Genomic DNA, 19,249 nt, shown 5'->3' with positions numbered 1-19,249 from the left:
TGTTACGTATTCCTTTTAAGGTGTTTCACAATGTTTGTTACGTGAGAGAATCTTTCTTTTTATAAACTTATTATACTATCTTTTTTTGTGCCATCTTTTAATTTTAATTGGTCAAAAATTTTCAACTCATTAAATTTCTTTACAATTTCCCAAATATGTTAAGTTAGCAATCTTTGTGCTTTTCCATTATTGGTCCATTTTATAAATAAAACAATCTTATTGGTTGTTGTAATGATTAGTGGATTGAGGTATTACTTGAGTTTATTTTTTCAATAAAAAGAAAAAGAATCTTTATTATACGTTAATAAACATGCAAAAGTTCAAACGTAACAAACAAAAAGAAACGGAGGGAGTATCTAATAAAAATAATGAAAATTCTATTTATACTAACCCCTAAAAATGAGAAGTTTAAACTCGAAAAGGGGATCCCGCGCAGCCGTGCGAACGGGCATACCCAGATGCGATCGCATCAGTGCGAGCGGGTTGTGGTTTAGTGCGAGCGAGCTCAGCGACGAATTTTCTTCTTCGATCTGTGCGATCGTGCCCACAAACCGTGCGATCGCACGGGCTTGACTTAGCCAAATTCTCAAAAATCTTCATGTGCTCGCACGGAAATTCAGTGCGAGCCCACCAAAAATCCGTGCGAGCGGGCTCTTTTTCTGTGCGATCGCACGAAATCCCAAATAGTTCCTGCATCGTTTTTTCGATTTCGTGCGAACACACAATCTGGGAGCACGAGCGCACGAGCCTGCTTGACTTTGGAGGCAAATCTGCTGACCCGTGCGAACACACAGAAATTCTGTGCGATCGCACGGGCTTGTTTCGAGCAATCCTCAAGTGTTTTCCATCATTTCCAACATTTTTACCTGAAAAGTTCATAGATGGAATAAGGGGATAAAAATGCAACAAAACTATACAAAACTATCAAAAAGCATAATAAAATTCTATAAAATCCTAGGCCTAGAGCGACGTAAATGCCGCTCATCAAGGTCCCTACCATCGAGCCTTTCGATGGTACTTCGGATCCAGAAGAGCACATGGCCGCCTATGCGGCTCAAATGGACGTTCAGACTGGGTGTGGAGCTACTTGGTGCAGGTACTTCCCCACCACCTTGAAGGGTCTTGCGCTTATCTGTTTCAACAAGCACGTGCCGAAGGGGAGTATCAAGAGCTATAGTAAGCTTGAAAAGGTGTTCATCAGTCCATTCGGTGCAGGTCGAAGACATCAAAAGACAAGTGTTAACTTGATGGCGGTCAGACAGGGAGAGACGGAAACCATTCGCAACTATATCAAGAGGTTCAACGAAGAAGTCCTAAAGATACACAATCTCAAGGACGAAACCAAGTTTGCAGCCCTCTTGACAGGGCTTCAGCCAGATGACTTCAAATTCGAGTTGATCAAGTCCGGGGTGTCCAACCTCGAGGAAGCAATGGAGAAGGCCCAAAGGAACATTCAAGCCACAGATATTTGTGAAATCAATTGGGGTGGTGAGAGTGGAACAAGGCAAAAACAAAAGCCCAATTGGGGAGAGACCCCAAAATCTGACAAGAAGAAGAAAAACAGCAGCCACGACCAAACTCAACCCTCCCTCAAAAAGTCAGTTATGGTTGATGACCATGGTGAGGATCCGAGGTATAACTGCAATAGGCGGGAGATTTACCTTGATCTCAAAGGAAAAGACATCCTCCCTAAGCCACCTGCAATCGTACGCCAGAAGCAAAGCGAGACAAGTCACTTTGGTGTGAGTTTCACCACGAGTGTGGGCACAACACAAAGATTTGTAGGGAGCTGAAAAAGGCACTGGATCACTTGGCTGACAAGGGCAAGCTGAATAATTACTTAAGGAAGAATCCTCCCCCAAAAGCAAAATCCAAAGAAAAGGAGTCCCCTAGTGATGATACGAGAGACTACATTGGAGTGATAGCCGGAGGCTTGGCAACAGGCGGGTCTGTGAGCAAGGCGAAGGATAGCTTATGGGCACTTAAACATCAAGTCCTAAAAGTGGCATCGGCTTCTCAAACAGCCCCGGTGATGACATTTGGTGGGAACACTAGCCACCCAATTCAAGAGTCCCATGACGATCCCCTGGTCATCGAGATGAGAGTCGCTAACTCAATGGTAGGGCGAGTGTTAGTGGATAGTGGATCATCCGCCGACATCATTACTCTAAAGTGTCTAGAAGGGCTCAAGTATTCCAAAGATGATCTAAAAACCATCTCCCAACCACTCATTGTTTTCGGAGGTCAAGCCGTCCATCCCCAAGGCACTATCAAGCTACCCGTCATGTTGGGTCCCAAGAACAAAGGAAGGCGATTGCTAGTACAATTTCTTGTCGTTGATATCTCCTTACCATACAACGTCATCTTAGGCCGGTCCCTACTAAACAAAATAAAAGCCGCAATCTCTGTGTACCAACTTCTCATGCAGTTTGAGTTGGAAGATGCCACCGCGGGAAAAATCTTTGGGGATCAACAAGTGGGCAGGCGTTGCTATGTTAACAGCCTCAAGAGAGGGACAAGTACCCCCCAGCCACTGGCTAAGAAAGCCAAGCCGGAAGAGACTCGAAAGTCCTAAAGACAGGTAAAGGAAATAATGCCCTTGGTCCAAGTATGCATATAATGTTAAGTCTAATAAATGCGGTTCAGTATTAATTAACAAGTTAATAATTCAGTGAGATCAAGTGAGCTGAATGCCTAGCTAGAGGCCGCTTCAGTTCAAGTGGAATTAATAATATTAATCCACAACTTACTCTTGACTGAACCCGTAGGGTCACACAAATAGTACGTAAACGGATCAAGTATTTAATGGCATTAAATACTCCATCTATGGATATTCGGAATCGACGGATCTTGGTTTCAGTGGGAGCTGAGATCGTCAAAGGCAAGCAAGTGAATACTCCGGAAACGATGATATTGCCGGAAACGGAAATATGGATCGTATCGGAAATATAAATATTATCCAAGTCGTAGATGTTGCCGGAAACGGAAACATGGTACGTATCGGAAAATAATATTGGAAATGGAATATTGCCGGAATCGGAAATATTGCCGGAAACGGAAATATTGTCAGAAACGGAAATATTATCGAAATCGGAAAATAATTCCGGAAACGGATATATTAAATATTTGTTCGAAACGGAAATTAATTAAGGAATCGAAAATATTAAATATTGTTCGTATCGGAAATAAATTCCGGAATCGAGAATTTAATCGGAAGCGTATCGTACGAATTAGCATCGGACGAGACTTGCTAGACGAAGGCCCAGCACGAAGCCAGGCCATCGCCCAACAAGCCAAGCGCCCAACACAACGCAGCCAAGGCCACGCCAGGCCCAACGCAAGGCCAGGCCCAGCAAAGGCCAAGGCGCGCGCGCGCGGGCTGACGCTCGTGGGCTGCGAGCAGCGCCTGCTCGCAGCCGCAAGGCCTGCGCGGGCTGTGCGGTACGCTCGTGATCGTGCAATGTTTGTGTTTGATACGAATCCTAAACCTGATGGAATTCGTTCATTGATTAAATCCTAATCCTAATAAAGATAGAATTAGTTTAAAAGAGTTTTAATGAAATTCTAATTAAACTAATTAGTATCCTAATAGGATTATAATTCCTTTTCATAAACTCTATAAATAGGTGCCTAGGGTCACATATTTACATCGAGGATTGAAGTATTCAAAGGTAAGATTTTGGAACAAAATCAGCCATACACTTGTAGCCTATTAGCCGAAAATTCTTAGAACCTTAAGGGCGATTCTAGTTGGTCAAGCTTAAGGCGGATCCGGACGTGCTGTGGACTATCTACGGAGGGACGACACTTGGAGTCCTAAAGACTTGTTCTTGTTCGGTTCGGGCGCAGCTAGGGAGGGCACGCTACAAAGTGTATGCATCTGAATTATGCTAAATGATTATGTGTAAATAATATGTTTCCTGGCATTAAGGTTTTCCGCATGATTTATGTTTTGTCATATGTATCATAACATAACAGTGGTATCACGAGCCTCTTATTATTTTCATAATCTAAATTGCATGAACATGGTTAAATTTTACAAATTTGCAAGGAATTAAAGGGGTGATTAGTTTTCGTAATTAATTGCAAATTGCGTTTATTTAATTATATGTACCAGTTTTTCGGCAGAATATTCGTTACTCATCCAAATCGAGTGATTTTTGTGTCAATTTCGCATGTAAAAGGCATTCTAAAATTTTGACAAAAAGAATATTTTTAGGGGGAACCTAGAATTCCCAAATTCGAAGCCTAACTATGACTTTTCGGAGGTTTAAGTTTTTCGAACGCAAAAGTTTGTAAATTTAAGATGTTAAATTGAATATTTGTGATTCTTGTTGATAAATCTTGAGTTTTTGATTGACCTACAGTATATGTTTAACAATTATGAATGCCTAGACTTGTTAATTATACAACCTAATTTGTAATTATGATTACTTTGTTGAAATTCGAATAATTTAGAATTGATTTGTTTTTCATAATTAATTAATAATTTAATTAGGTATCCATGATTAAAATCCTCCATAAAAATTGTTAATTTATGTTAAATTTTAAATTTTTATGACCTAGATTTGAATCCATGTTAATCGAAAATTAATTAATTAATAAATTTTCGATTTTTCGCCCTAAAATTATGAAATTAATATGATTTATTAATTTGTCGTTAATTTTAAATTAAAAATTTTAAATTTTTATGAAAACGCTCATAAATGTTGCACGCACAAAGCAAAGGAAGCTACGTGTTACCCTTAAGGGGTGTTGTATAGTGCGGGCACGCGACAACGAGCAAGGGAGCTCGTCGCCCGTGCGGTACGAATGCAGCGAGCAGCATAGCATGGCGCGCGCGCGAAACAAAGGTGCTGGCCGTGTGTGCTATGCGATGGGCGTGGGCGAGGGGCAGGACAAAGTGAGCAGTCGTGTGTGGGCAGCAAGCGAGCTGCGCCACAGCGCGTACTGCCTCGCGCCAGCGAGTGAAGGCTCCCGCCAGCGAGCGCTGGCTCGCGTGCAGCGAGCGATGCCTCGCGAGGGAAAGCAGCAGCAGACGCGACACAACACAGAGGCTGCGCGCAGCGTGGCCAGCGATGGCTGCGTGTGCGTGTGGCCTGTGGCTGCGTGTTGCGTGGAGCTATGCGTGCCTTGTGCAGCGACCAGTCGTGCACACGATGGGACTTGGGCGCAAGCTCAAGTGCTCGTCGTGTTATGATTGAATCGTTTTGAATTTTAATTTGAGATTTTCAGTTCGGAAATAATTTTAATTAATTTTAAAATTAATAATTTAAATTGTTTTCTCGGATTTTAATTTTGAATATTATAATTATTATAAATTTTATTTATACTAATTATTTTACTAAAATTAAACCTTGAATTAATTTAAATTCATTTAATTCAACTGAAAAATAAATTAAATAAATGGATTCGATTATAATTTTATATGAGCTTTAAATTTTAATTAAATTTGTATGTTTCCAGTTAGACTAGAAATACATTTTTATGTTTAAAATTAGTAAAGCATATAAAGTTATTGGTTTAAGTGGGAGCAATTTTAGTCATAAACTCTTGATTAGGTCTACAAATCCTTTAAGGTTAAACAACTTGATTAGAATTAATAAGGACTGAATAATTGGTACATTATTGGTGCCCTTGTTTAATTGCTGCAAATATTTATGTGATACATACAATGTGTTTTTACTAACCAGCTATGTGGGCCATTCATGATAATGAATGGGTGAATGGTATATATTGTATATGTACTGTTTTGCAGGTTATGAAGTGACTAGTATGGCCCAAATAGGATAGAAAATATGGTATGCGTACCATTAATTTGAATGTAATTGGTCTAATGCACCAAATTTGTTTTTCAATTCAAATATGGTCTGCGTACCATCAAATAGTTGTAATTAGTTTAATCAGCTGATCCTGTTTGAAGAAAATGGAGCCTCCCACGGTGAAATTCAAGATGAAGTTTCTAATCCATTTTCAAGACGGACTTTGAAGTTGAAGTTTCAAGATGAAGTTGGGCCATACTAGATCACATTTATCTTATGCATGCTTTAAGTTATTTATTGCTTTTAAATATGTCTTAAATATGCATGAGATTGAAGCAACATAGTAAGAGCCTTAAGTTCCAAACTTAAAAATTGAGTTAAAAGGTGCCATGCCAAAATAACACTTACTTGGATAACCTTTACATCAATCTAGTAATAGATTACGCTCAGCGAGGTGTTACTTATTGATCCTAAAGGGGTAAGGTACACAAATAATTGTGAGTACATGTTAGTTTTGGTGAAACTCAACGATATAAGTAAGGAGTCCTTTTATGCCGTGGAAAAATTGATAGGTTTACCTAATAAGATCTTAGACGTACGTATTAACCAAGAGTAGTTTCTAGACTATTAGCAAAAGGCTTTTGCTTACCTAAAGTATTTTAGAATTGAGTCAAAATACATAATGTGCTTAATTCTTCAATGATTTTAGGGTCTTGGAATCATTTTATTCACACCTGCCGAAACAATAAAATCGAATAAAATGCTAATAACTTGTTTGAATTGCATGATTGCTTTAATTTCAAGTTATTATTCATGATAAATGTTTAGACTTTGCATGCTTCAATGTATGTTTTAATTATTGTTTATAATTAAATATCTTGCACTGCAGTAAATCATTTTAGAAAGGTAACAGTAAATTTCCTCGATTGGTACTGAGTCCAAGAACGATTCACGGAAATGAGAGAAAGTGAGCAATTTAAAATGTACGTTTCTTATATCGACTTTTATGGTTGTTTTCGAGTATCAAAGTCGAATGGCAAAGCAATTGGTGCTTGTGAATTCAAAATACACTGTAGTTTTGAGATCATAAAGCATTGAGTTTAAACGCTCAGCTTTAACAATGGTTAACAACCTAAATTTTTTTTCCATTTAATTCTCGAATGAGTCTAGTCCTTAGACATTCGAATAGATCGATGCTTAGAGAACTTTAGAAGCTTCTGGTAAGATCATCTAGTTGAAACAGAATTTTCAACATAAATAAAATGGTAAGAACTTTGTTGGAGTGACATTGGACATGTCTAAACAAAATATAAAAGTCAACACTAAAGAATACAATTCTTAAGACTATAAGAAAGGGTACAAGAAATAGGAAAACAAGGAACAAATGAAAGGAATTTACGATTCCGTTTCTACCTATAAGTTTATATGTAAAGAGTAGTAACCTAGCAATCAAACTTCCTTGGTATCATATACCGCTTGAGGTTCTTACTTCGGTAATAACTCAAACAATGGAAGCTAGGCTACACTAATGGCCTACAAGTGGGGAATGAAGCATGGCAATGATACATTAGTTGTAGGGTCATCTAGTTTGTTTTAAGTCCTTTCATGGCTGGAACTTAATGGTTATTTTGTTCCATAATCAGCATACCTAAATTTCTGCTTCAAACACAGAAAGACTCACATTCCAAAAAAATAAAACAAAAACAATGTTTGTTTGTTTATTTGAATGAAATGGTCATTTACGGGTTGAGTCAATATGCTTGATTAAAACAAACAACTCTTTAACAATATAACTTTACTAGGTTCAAATCAGCCCCTTGATTTGAGTTTCACTAATCTTTGGCATTGTTGCTTAGACCATATCAACAAGTTAACATTCATAAGCTCTATTTTTGATGGACTTTTGAAAGTTGATTGATTTCTAGATCAATTCAAGACAAGAAAGTCTTACTTGTTGAAAGTAACAAAAGATATGAACTATTGTTAGAACTCCTAGACGATAGAGTTCAAAGCTAAAGAAAGATTTTATGACTTTATTATTTCACATGGATTTGAGTGAATATAGGTTTATTTACTCAAAGGGATATAAGTTTGAATCCGTTTGGCTAGTTCAAAGATTTAGAAGTATAAAATCCGCATGGTAAGAAATCATAAAGATCTAGGATAGATCATGTTAATGATTACTTGAGACCAAAATGATCATCAATGTTTGTGTGTTGTAATTTCACGATCTAGCTCCATAAGATATGGCATATCTAAGTTGGAATGATCGAAGTCAATTAGTACACGATTCGATCAATGATGAATCATAAAGACCTTTCCTATAATTTCTAAAACAAAATGCTCAACTACCACCAAACTAAACCAAATTCGTCAAAGCTATTGAAAAGTAATTTCAGAATATCTTTTCATAATATATATCTAGAGAGTTGCTAAACTCAGTGGGAGCTTAGTGTTTATCATTCGACAAACTAAGGCCTAGGTATAGATATATGTTTCATTGTGATTTATTCAAATAAGACACAAGGGTATTGTTTCTACCACGAATTTTTTTTTAGAACATAATGTTTGTTTGCTCGAAATAATGTCCTTTTGGAGATTCGTTTCCAAAATGACAAGTGGGAGAAAATAGACCTCGAAAGTCTTCGAGGCGAACAACAAACATAAACGGACATTCCGAAGGCTTTTCGAAGTGCTTCAGAAAATATGAACTTATTCTTTAAGGACTTTAGAAGTGGCTTTAAAAGACTTTACAAGTGCTTCAAGGAGAATAAAATATTCAAAGGACTCTCAAAGTGCCTGTTGATATTCTATTGTTTGATGTTCTATACCCAAGTAGGCATAGAGTTCAAGTCACTGAAACTATGAGATTCTTCTATTAGATATTGAAGAAACCTACAACTTGCAGTCAAACTATTATCACGTAGATTAATGAGTTTGTGACTTGTAAGAAAGCTATGACGAAACCCAGATTCCCTAAAATGGTTAGAGGCCATATATAGACTCAAATGTTTTAGTTGGTTAAAGGCCATAAAACATAACCAATGTTTTGATGACAAAATTGAAATTTTGTTGATTTGCAAGAATAGATTTTACATCTATTGGTTGCAAATTGGTTTTAAGGATAAAAACCATCAAACATGGAATTGTGTTCACACACAAAGCTAGATTAGTTGCTAAAGGTTACAAGCAAATTCATGGCATGGATTGTGTTGAAACCTCATGCATAATCGTAATGCTCAAAGTCTATAATTCAAGCAATGATTGCATATTGGTACATATGGCAATTGGATGACAAAACATCTTCCTCAGTCAAATGTTGGAATAAACTATGTACATGGTGTGAGGGGGTCGAAAAAGCGCGAGGATAATGCGTGACCTTGTCCCTCGTGGGTGTGACGATTCTTTTTATTCAATCAAGTGTAATTAGATTTCCTGTGAGTATACACCCAATTGACTAGTAATATAGGAGTCGCCATTCAGTTTTTAACGACAATGAGAAAAATTGACAAAACCCGGTTATCGTGACATAAAGGGAGTGCAATTATGTTTGACCACGACGGCCGTAGGTTCCCTTGTGATCCCTGGTGTGGGGATCTCTCAATATACACCCGCAAGGTAGAGATTGAGGGTTCGGGGGACTGTAACTACCGAGAGGAGTACTTCGCTCGTCGATAACTCCAGAGGCAGGATATCCTTACTAGCTCAGCATAAATAATTGAAGGGACATGCATTAACTATTAAACTAATCTGAGTTGATTTTAGCAATATGTAACATATAACACTAATTCGATCGTGATTATCTGATTTAAGTAGCATTAAGGGACCTAGCATGATAATCCGATTTCCCAAAAATATTATATTTGTTAGGCGTGATAGAACAATCAGATTAGGTTAGTTTAACAGTTCATAAAAAGGGCGAGGAAAGCAGTTAAATCATCGAAAAGGGACACATTACGACGCACCCTTGAGAGGTGCGTCACGGTTCTCAGAAAACTAACCACTTTGACTTTGCTATTTCTCCTTTTTATTTAACGAATCTTAATTATGGGACAGGATACGTTCTGTTCGATTTATGGATCGATTGCGACAGAACGCGTGAACAGTTTCGCAGCGAGAGGCTTAGGCTAAGGGTTGGAGTCAATACTCAGAATATAATTGTGTGTTGTTGTGTGTCTTCACGTCGAGTTTAGGGGCCTATTTATAGGGAAGAGTTCATGGAAAGATAGAATTGCAGAGTTCTAATCCACAAAGAATTAGGAAAAAACACGTACCCAGGTATTTTCAGCGCCCAGGCCTGGGCGCCGAAGATTTCGGCGCCCAGAGCCAGGCGTTGAAAATAGGGTCTGGGCTGTTTTCTTTAGTCAGATTCGGATTCCTGAAATCCGTAGAGTTTGAGATTAATTCGAGTCTTTTAGCGCGTATCAATTTTATGACGGAATGCGTCTGGGCCCGTTACGAACTCTAGGCTCGTTAGGATTTTAATTAATACGTAACTCTTATTTCTGAATCATATTAGGAATAGGATTCTCGCAGTTTTCTATCTCATTTAGGATTTACGTTGGAATGCAACACCTAATTCTGACAGGTTTCTATCTTTTATGATTTGCCACTTTTAGAAGCTACCTTTTACGACAATTACTATTTTTAGCAGGTTTCCATAAATAGCAAGTTTCGGGTGAAATGAAATGGGGAATCGAGATTCGTTTATTTTATAGGAGATGCGTTGTCAAGTGGAGATTTACGCTTTCATCATCGAACCTTTCCCTTGCGGGAACGGGGACAAAAGTAGGTGTCTTCAGTTAGCCCCCACTTTGACTGAGTCTTGGAGTAAGACGATGGTCAAAGTATTAGACGGATTGCGTCACACAAGCCATGGTGTATGTGACCTGTTATGCGAGGGTCTCACGAGCCCCCGAGTGATAACATTTGACTTAAGGGTCATCACTTGAAGTGTCGACATATCCCTCACGTGTCATTGGGATCTGTCAACTGATAGTATAGAAACTTCCTTACTTTGTCATTGGAAGGATCTAAAGGTGCGTAGAAACTCCCTCACTTTGTCATTGGGAGTAGCTACAGATGTTTTCGAAATTAAAGATGTAAAGTGTAATTGGGCCTGGCCAAGCCCAATCACGAGGTAAAACGTTTTTAAAGATTCTCATTTTCAGGGCTAGCTAAACGAGAAAACCCCCTTGTTTTTATAGGACGTAAAACGAAGGAAAATCCAGCACACCGTTCTTTTTTGGAAAAACGGAAAACCAATCCTTTAATTTTTGGAAAAAGGGAAAACCGAAAAAGGTTATCGCTGCAGCGACTAAGGACCTGCGCGGTTAGTGACGCAGACCCCGCCCGCTGAAGGTGGGCGAGCCTGTCCGCTGAGGGTGGACGCCCCGTCCGATAGAAGTGGACGAATCTGTTTTGATGTTTTGAAAATAAGGACCTACGCGGTTTGTGACGTAGACCCCGCCGGCTGAAGATGGCGAACCTGTCCGCTAAGGGTGGACACCCCGTCCGATAGAAGTGGACGAATCTATTTTGAAATTTATTTTGCTTTTTTGAAAATAAGGACCTACGTGGTTTGCGCCGTAGACCCCGCCGGCTGAAGATGGCGAGCCTATTTTAAATTTGAAGATTTTATTTCTTTCGAAAACTGAGGACCTGCGCGGCTAGTGATGCAGACCCCGCCCGCTGAGGGTGGGCGAGCCCATTTTGAATTTCTTATTTTGCCTATGTAGAAGGGCTTTTGTGATTACAACCTGTTGGTGGGTCGTAATATTTCCTGATTAGATGTGTCCTATAAGTGGGTCCACACTGTGTATATTTTTGTTTAACAATTTTTATTATTTTTTTTTTCAAAATAACGTTTTTTTTTGGAAAGAAATATCAAGATAACGGATATCTTACACAAAATAGGGGAGTACGCGTGCCCGACAGCGAATATTCGCTGTCTGGGAAGCATTTTCAGCGCTCAGCTTTGGGCGCTTGAATTTCTAACGCCCAGAGCTGGGCGTTGAAAATGCGAAGGGGAAGGCTGGTCTTTAAATACGCGGACCGTCTCCTTCCTTTCCCATTTCCACCATTTTCGCTCAAACTCTTCACTTCTTTCTACTGATTTTTGCTCGTTTCCTTCACTTTTCTTCACGAATTCTACTCCAAATCACTTCCTAATCTTCCCAATGTAAGTATTTTTCAGTAATTTTGAGCTTTTTTGTCAATTTCAGTATTTTTGTCAAGTATTTTTGTGCATGAAATTGATTTGGGGTTTTTTAATTTTGTGCCCCTTTCCTTCAATTAGATAGTTGGAAATGTTCCACATAACATGTTAATTAGTTTGTGCATGTTAATTTTTGCAAGTATGTTGACTTTTGTTGAATTTGGGCATTTTCCTGCTAGCCCCCAAGTATACCTACGACCCTAGTATTTTCTTATAATGTAGGTATTTTTGGTATATTGCTTGCGTTCCTCATAATTCATGGGTGACAAATCATGGGAGAATTTTGATTTTGCTGGAGTTAATTTTTACTTAGGGAATTTTGCTAAGTATGAACTTAATATCATGCTTTTAGGGAACAGAAATTTTATGACTCCATTTCATGAGTGAAATGCACTCTTTTTAGGGATCGGTATGAGTGCCGATTTTGTCAAAGGTATAATGCCTTGTTGTATTGTTGATCAGCATGTATGACGAGTCGTTACCCCCTCCTGGTGGCCACGAGGAGCGTGGCATGACGCGTCAGTCTACCGGCCCGGGTCCCCTATGGGTGGGCCCTGAGCTCTACGACGGTCGTGATCTGCACTACGACCTAGAGCACCACGTGACTTTCCGCCTTCACGCGAGGAGAGAGACTACGGTTCGCGGCTATGGCGCAGCGACGAGTGAGACCGTTTTTAGCTATCTGAGCTCGGACGCCCAGGCCTTGGTGAGGGCAAGCTCACTGTTTCCTGTGGTTGAGACCTTCTGGGAGATACTGCGGCTTAAAATCTCCCTGTCCTTTCTGCGGTCGTTCATGAGGTGGTGGTGGGATACCACCAACACCTTCCATTTTCCTTGGGGCGAGATGACGATCACTCCTGAGGACTACACAGCTTTGACGGGTTTGACCTTTACAGGGAACCCCGTTCGTCTGAGGTCGGATGGCCCATCGCCGACTGTTGCTGAGGGTACCAGGCTCCTGGGCTCGTGGATGGGTAGTAGATTACCTTCGTACCAGCCCGTGGGATACCTTTCGCTGACCTGATGTGGGCTTTGGAGCATGGGGTAGAGGAGTCGCCTTTGAGACAGGCTCGGCTGTTCTACCTCCATTTTATTACTTCCACTTTTCTATCGGGTCCGACTGACACCTTTGACCCGAGGTGAATAGGCATGGTAGAGGACGTGTCTACACTGGGTGACCATCGCTGGGGCGATTTGGGCTATGCGACGCTTGTCGGCCAGATGAGTTTGTCGGTGCGCGACTCGGACCCGAGTAGACGTCACTTTGTGATTACATTAGCGGGAGTGCCGCGCTTGATCGAGGTATGTGCCTAGACTTTCTTTTGTTTTCTCGCTTTTACCGGGCCTTTTTTTTTTAATGTTTTATTGTCCTTCTCTTTTTTGCAGCTGTGGGCCTTTGAGCACTTACCTTGGCTGGCTCCCCGAAAGGGGCAGAGGCCTTTGGAGTTCCCTGCCGGTCGCCGTTGGGGTTGGAAGAAGAAGCTGACAGTGCGTCCACCGCCCGATACCGTGTGGGATCTTATCCGGGACGGGAACCCTGAGCATGTACAGAATCTTATCCTCTATCTCGTATTTCGTCATTCTTTTATATTATTTTTTATGTGCGAGATCTGACTAGGTTTGTACAAAAACAGGTGGTTTGGACCCCATGGCTCTCTTTTAGGGGTACCCATGCTTCGATCAGGGATAGTTATGCCCTGAGCCAGATGCGGGTCTTGTTCGTTGGCCGCCGGGACCCTGTCTGGTACCTGGGAGAGCGGGTACGTATGCAGACGGTCGGGGCTTTTTCGGTGCCCAGGCCTCCACCTGCGACCATGCTGTCTACTCGCTCGATAGGCGAGTCGTGGAGGGTCCACTCGAGGACTGGCGTGCCGGCGACGGAGTTGGTGATAGAGGGAGCTAGCTATTACCAGTTTATCCAGGATTCTCTTCGTCTCCCGGAGCCTGGCGCTGTAAGTTGCCTCCTCTCTTTGTATTGATTTTAGTGTTTTCATGCTCGTGCGCATGTGTTTATGCCTACTGTGTTTTGTGCAGGAGGGTCCTGACCCTTCGTTGGGGGGATGGGTGCTTCCCGATGCTCGGATCTCGTATACCGAAGAGAGTGGATCCGAGATTGTGGAGACTTTCCCGGAAGACCGGGTTTTCCATGCTCCTCTCCCTGAGGGAGTAGAGGCGGTATGCACCTTTTATTTGTGTACTCTTCTTATATTTTTTCTTTCTTTTTTACTGACATTCTTGTTTCAGGTTCCGGCCCGTACGGCCAATGCGATGGTGGGGGTGGTCAACCGGTTGAAGTCCGCGTTGGTTCGAGCTCGGTCTGCACTTCCTTGCAGGAGCCCCCACTCTACTCGGGTAATGTGCCCTCTTTTTTTTTGATCTGTACCTTTTGTTTGGATTTCGGTTATTCACTCTCTTTTTGTCTCTTTTTTTTTGCAGACGGTTGCTGGACGTGCTGGGGCCGACGACGCGGGTCCCTCGGGCGGGGGACACGGTCGTCGTGAGAGAGAGAGGGGACGGCACTCGCCTACGGCATCGCTGTTCTGACGCGGGGGTGAGTTCTTCCGGGGAGAGGTCCGAGCCGGAGCGTAGGCGACGTTCCGTGTCGGTGGCCCGAGAGCCTAGCCCCGAGTTGCAGTCACAACCTCATTTTGGGGTGACTCTGGCTGGGGGCCCTCATACCACGGGGAGTGGAGTGGATGGACCGGCGAGGCTTGGAGACATGGAGCCGATGACGAGTCTTAGGCTTACCTCCTGTTTTGTACATATTCATTCTTGTATTCCGCATGTATATATATATTTTTTGCGATTTTTGGTGCAAGAATGTTTTGAGCCTTCCGTGGGCTTTGTTTTAACATATCATAACAATATTAGCTTTCTAAACCAACGACGAATTTTGAAAAGGAAAAGACTTTCGTAAAAATAATGAGTTCATATAAGAGTGCACACATATTTTTAGACTAACAGACTACTTGGGGTATTACATATGCATGTTCACTATTTTTGTTTTTTGCCGACTCGTGCCATACTCCTTTGTTGGGCTTGTTCCTGGAAATTCTTGTGGCTTTGTTTTTTCATTCTATTTGGTCTTGCCCGTGCATGGGTTAGGGTAGAGTGCCCTTTGCAATATATTTTCTTCTTGATGCGTTGCATGACTTTATTATTTTTTTAATTTTTATTGGACCGAATCCTTGAGAAGGATTGCCTACGTATCTTGTCAGAATCAGGTCGCGCGTAGTTCTAGCTTTTGAAAAAAAAAAAATTTGAAAGGGTGTTCATTACACGCCTGCTTCCCCCCAAGTGTTCGTGGTTCTTTTGAGGGTTAGAAAAAGGAGTACGAACACTTTGCAGAAGCGGGAGGGTAGGTGGCAAGAGAGAATGATGCCCGATCTAGGGCGAAGGAAATATCGGCGCCCAGGCCTGGGCGTGAAAAATAACAGCGCCCAGTCCTGGGCGTTGAAGTTTTGTCCTTCGCTTTTTCTACTTTATCGAGTTTTATGCCGTTTGCTTAGAGTAATGCGCAGAATGTTTGCTTATGAGTCTTAATGTGTTTTATTAGATGCCTTAACTCTGGACTGAATTTAAATATAGTACCTTTTTAATTGGTCTAAGTTTGTGAGGTTAGCGAATTCCGCTCCATCTATGTCAGCTAGTTGGACTGCTCCGCCAGGTAGGATGGTCTTTACAAAATACGGTCCTGTCCAGTTAGGCCGGAATTTTCCTCGAGGGTCCGTAGTAGGTGCGCGGACTTCTTTTAATACAAAATCGCCTTCTTTGATGTTTCGAGGTTTGACTCTTTTGTTGAATTGCCTTGCGATGCGCTTTTGATACACTTGCACGTGATGTAGAGCTCTCAACCTCTGTTCGTCTAAAAGGACGAGTTCGTCGTACCTAGCTTGAACCCAATCAGCTTCGGGTAGCTTGCTTTCTAGGACGATCCGGAGGGAGGGAATCTCCAACTCGACCGGTTGGACTGCTTCCATTCCGTATACCAAGGAGTAGGGTGTTAGTCCAATGGAGGTGCGGATTGAGGTTCGATAGCCCCATAATGCGAAGTGTAATTTATTGGGCCAATCCTTATAATTTTCGGCCATTTTTTCGATTATGACTTTAATATTTTTGTTGGCCGCCTCTACCGCGCCGTTCATTTGCGGCCTGTAGGGAGAGGATTTATGGTGTTTGACATGATATTTTTTGAGCAGGTCTTGGACTTCGGCCCTGAAGTGGGAACCTTGGTCACTTATGATTTCATGTGGAACCCCGTATCGACAGAATATGTTCTTTTCTAGGAATCGAGCGACATGTTTGGCTGTTAATTTTGCATAGGAGACTGCCTCTACCCATTTAGTGAAGTAATCAATTGCGACTAAAACGTACTCGTGTCCCCCTACGCCTGTTGGTGTTACCTTGCCGATTATATCTATATCCCAGGTGGAAAAGGGCCATGGAGAAGTGAAGGTGTATAGTTCTGAGGGAGGCAAATGGTTAAGGTTACTGAAGATTTGGCATTTTGGGCAAGTTTTTACAAAGTGATGACAATCAATTTCCATAGTGGTCCAATAGTATCCTGAGCGGGATATTTTTCGGGATAGCATTTTTCCGTTCATATGGGGTCCGCACACGCCGTTATGGTATTCTTCCATCAGTCTTTGGGCTTGGTTTTGATGGACACAAAGTAATTTGATTTTATTCGGCGTGTATTTGTACAGTTCTCCCAGAATTATGCTATATTGTGAAGCGAGGAGGCGTAGGGCCTTTTGTGCTCGCGGGGAAGTGCTTGGGGGGAATTCCCCACTTGTTTTGTAACGAAAGATGTCCGTGTACCATGGTTCTTCTTCGGTGTTTTCAGGTTCGGAGTCTATGGCACAACAATAAGCCGACTCTTTCCTTCACTCGACCCGAAGGGTCATTCCGTCCCATTCATTCGGGATGTTGAGCATTGAAGCTAGCTTCGCTAGTGCATCCGCGAATTGGTTGTCGTCTCTTGGCAAGTACGTATACTCGATTTTTTCAAATTGCTCGACTATTTGGTCCAAGTGAGCTTGATATTTTGAGAGACTAGTGCTTCGGACCTTCCATCTTTTGGATATATGGTTGATTATTAGGGAAGAATCCCCGAAGACTTGTAGGTATTTGACTCCGAGGCTAACTGCGGCCTCTAGCCCAACTATGCAGGCCTCGTATTCGGCGGCATTGTTTGTGGCCTCGAAGTCAAGTTTGACGGAAATTGGTATATGGGCTCCTTCGGGACTGACTAGGAGAACTCCGACGCCGCATCCTTTTTGGTTGGACGCGCCATCGAAGTATAGTGTCCAATAGTCGTCTTGTATCATCAGAAGTTCCTCGTCGGGGAGGAGGTAAGCTTCCGTGGTTTCCTCATTCGTGGCATGCTCGGCCAGGAATTCGGCTACCGCTCTTCCTTTGATTGTTTTTTCCAACATGAATTTTAGGTCGAATTCTGAGAGCATGACTAGCCACCTGGACAGGCGACCATTTAGGGCGGGCTTTTCGAACATGTATTTTAAGGGATCTAGTTGTGACACTATATGAACAGTGTGGGCCAATAGGTAATGTCTGAGTTTTTTGGATGCCCAGACGAGGGCGAGACAGGTTTTCTCAAGTTCTGTGTATCTCATCTCGTACTGTATGAACTTCTTGCTCAAGTAGTAAATGGCTCGCTCGGATCCATGTACACACTGTGAGAGCATAGCTCCTGCTGCAGTATCCGTGACGGTTAGGTATAGGCGTAAAGGGATTCCAGGTAAAGGCGGGGAGAGGACGGGTGGTTTGCTTAGGTATTCTTTGATTTTATCGAAGGCAGTTTGGCATTGTTCATCCCATTTGATCTTTTCTTCTTTTCTTAATTTTTTGAATATTGGCTCACAAGTCATAGTGAGCTTGGAAATGAACCTACTAATGTATTGCAGCTTTCCTAGGAAGCCCCTTATCTGTTTTTCAGTTTTTGGTGGGGGCATTTCGGTAATGGCTTTGATCTTAGATGGGTCAATCTCGATTCCTCGCGTACTAACAACATATCCTAGAAATTTTCCCGAGGTTACCTCGAACACACATTTTTGTGGATTTAGTCTCATGTTATATTTCAAGATTCGGGTGAAGAACTTTTTAAGTGCCGGGAGGTGACCGCGCCGGTCTTTAGATTTGACGATCATGTCGTCACATAGACCTCGATTTCTTTATGTATCATGTCATGGAGTAACGTGGTGGCTGTTCTTTGATAGGTGGCCCCCGTGTTTTTCAAACCAAAAGGCATTACAGTGTAACAATATGTCCCCCAAGGGGTAATGAAAGTTGTTTTTTCCATGTCTTCTTCTGCCATGAGTATTTGGTTATATCCGGCGTACCCGTCCATAAAGGAGAGGAGCGCGTGTTCTGCGGTGTTGTCTACTAGTATGTCAATGTGAGGTAGAGGGAAGTCATCTTTAGGGCTGGCTTTGTTGAGGTCTCGAAAGTCTACGCACATTCGCACTCGTCCATCTTTTTTAGCTACGGGGACAATATTGGCCACCCATTCTGGGTAGTTGGAGCATTTTATAAAGCCGGCGTCTAATTGCTTAGTGACTTCTTCTTTTATTTTCAAGGCTATCTCTGGTTTGAGCCGCCGTAGCTTTTGTTTTACTGGCGTCATTTTGGGATCTAGCGGAATTTTATGCTCAGCGATTTCTCGATCTATTCCTGGCATGTCTTTGTAGGACCAAGCAAAGACACCCTCGAATTCCCGCAAAGTGGAGATTAGATCGGCCTTTTCAGTGGGAGTTAAGGTGAGGCCAATTTTAATAATTTTAGGATTTTCTTCTGTTCCAATATTTACCGATTCTGTGTCCTCAATTATAGGAGTTTTGAGTTCTTGCTCACTTACATCTTTTATTAGTTCGGTATATTCCTCTTCTGGCTCTTTTTCGTGCTCATTAGTGGCGAGACATTCTGCATTATTACTCGGATTTTTAAGCGGCACATACTCAAAAGTTTTGTTTATCTTATTAAAGTCATGAAGCATTACATCAAAGAGATCTCCCGGAGTAGAGATTTCCGGGTCTAAACTATTTTTGGGAGGGGTTACAATTTTGCTAGGTTCGGACTCAGAGTCAGACTCGGATTCAGACTCTAATTCTTCGTACATCGGACCCTCTCCCGCAGATATCTTGAACTTCATCCCACGAGCGTTAGTCCATTTGAAAGTCTTGCGCCACCCTCGTTGGGTTTGGTCATCTTTTGAGGGTGATGGAGCGATCAATTTAGTAGGATCGAACACTTC

General features: G+C 41.8%; 1 protein-coding gene across 1 annotated transcript; it reads left to right on the top strand.

The window, feature by feature from the left end:
* The first annotated feature begins 974 nt into the window (after positions 1 to 974).
* On the top strand, positions 975 to 2,575 carry LOC110805237 (uncharacterized). Its single transcript, XM_022010840.2, has 2 exons — positions 975 to 1,706; positions 1,778 to 2,575. The coding sequence occupies exons 1-2, from the start codon at positions 975 to 977 to the stop codon at positions 2,573 to 2,575; spliced, it is 1,530 nt and encodes a 509-aa protein (XP_021866532.2).
* The last annotated feature ends 16,674 nt before the right edge of the window (positions 2,576 to 19,249 follow it).

Source organism: Spinacia oleracea, chromosome 4 (genome assembly GCF_020520425.1).
Source record: "Spinacia oleracea cultivar Varoflay chromosome 4, BTI_SOV_V1, whole genome shotgun sequence".
Classification (NCBI taxonomy): domain Eukaryota; kingdom Viridiplantae; phylum Streptophyta; class Magnoliopsida; order Caryophyllales; family Amaranthaceae; genus Spinacia; species Spinacia oleracea.
Note: the sequence above shows the minus strand (reverse complement) of the source record. Positions and strands in the feature narration are given on the sequence as shown.

What these genes read in the sequence shown, in the direction of transcription:
- LOC110805237 (XM_022010840.2), top strand. Translation starts at nt 975, where the DNA reads ATGCCGCTCATCAAGGTCCCTACCATCGAGCCTTTCGATGGTACTTCG. An exon ending in TCCCTAAGCCACCTGCAATC is followed by an intron (nt 1,707 to 1,777) that starts GTACGCCAGAAG and finishes CACAACACAAAG; the next exon opens with ATTTGTAGGGAGCTGAAAAA.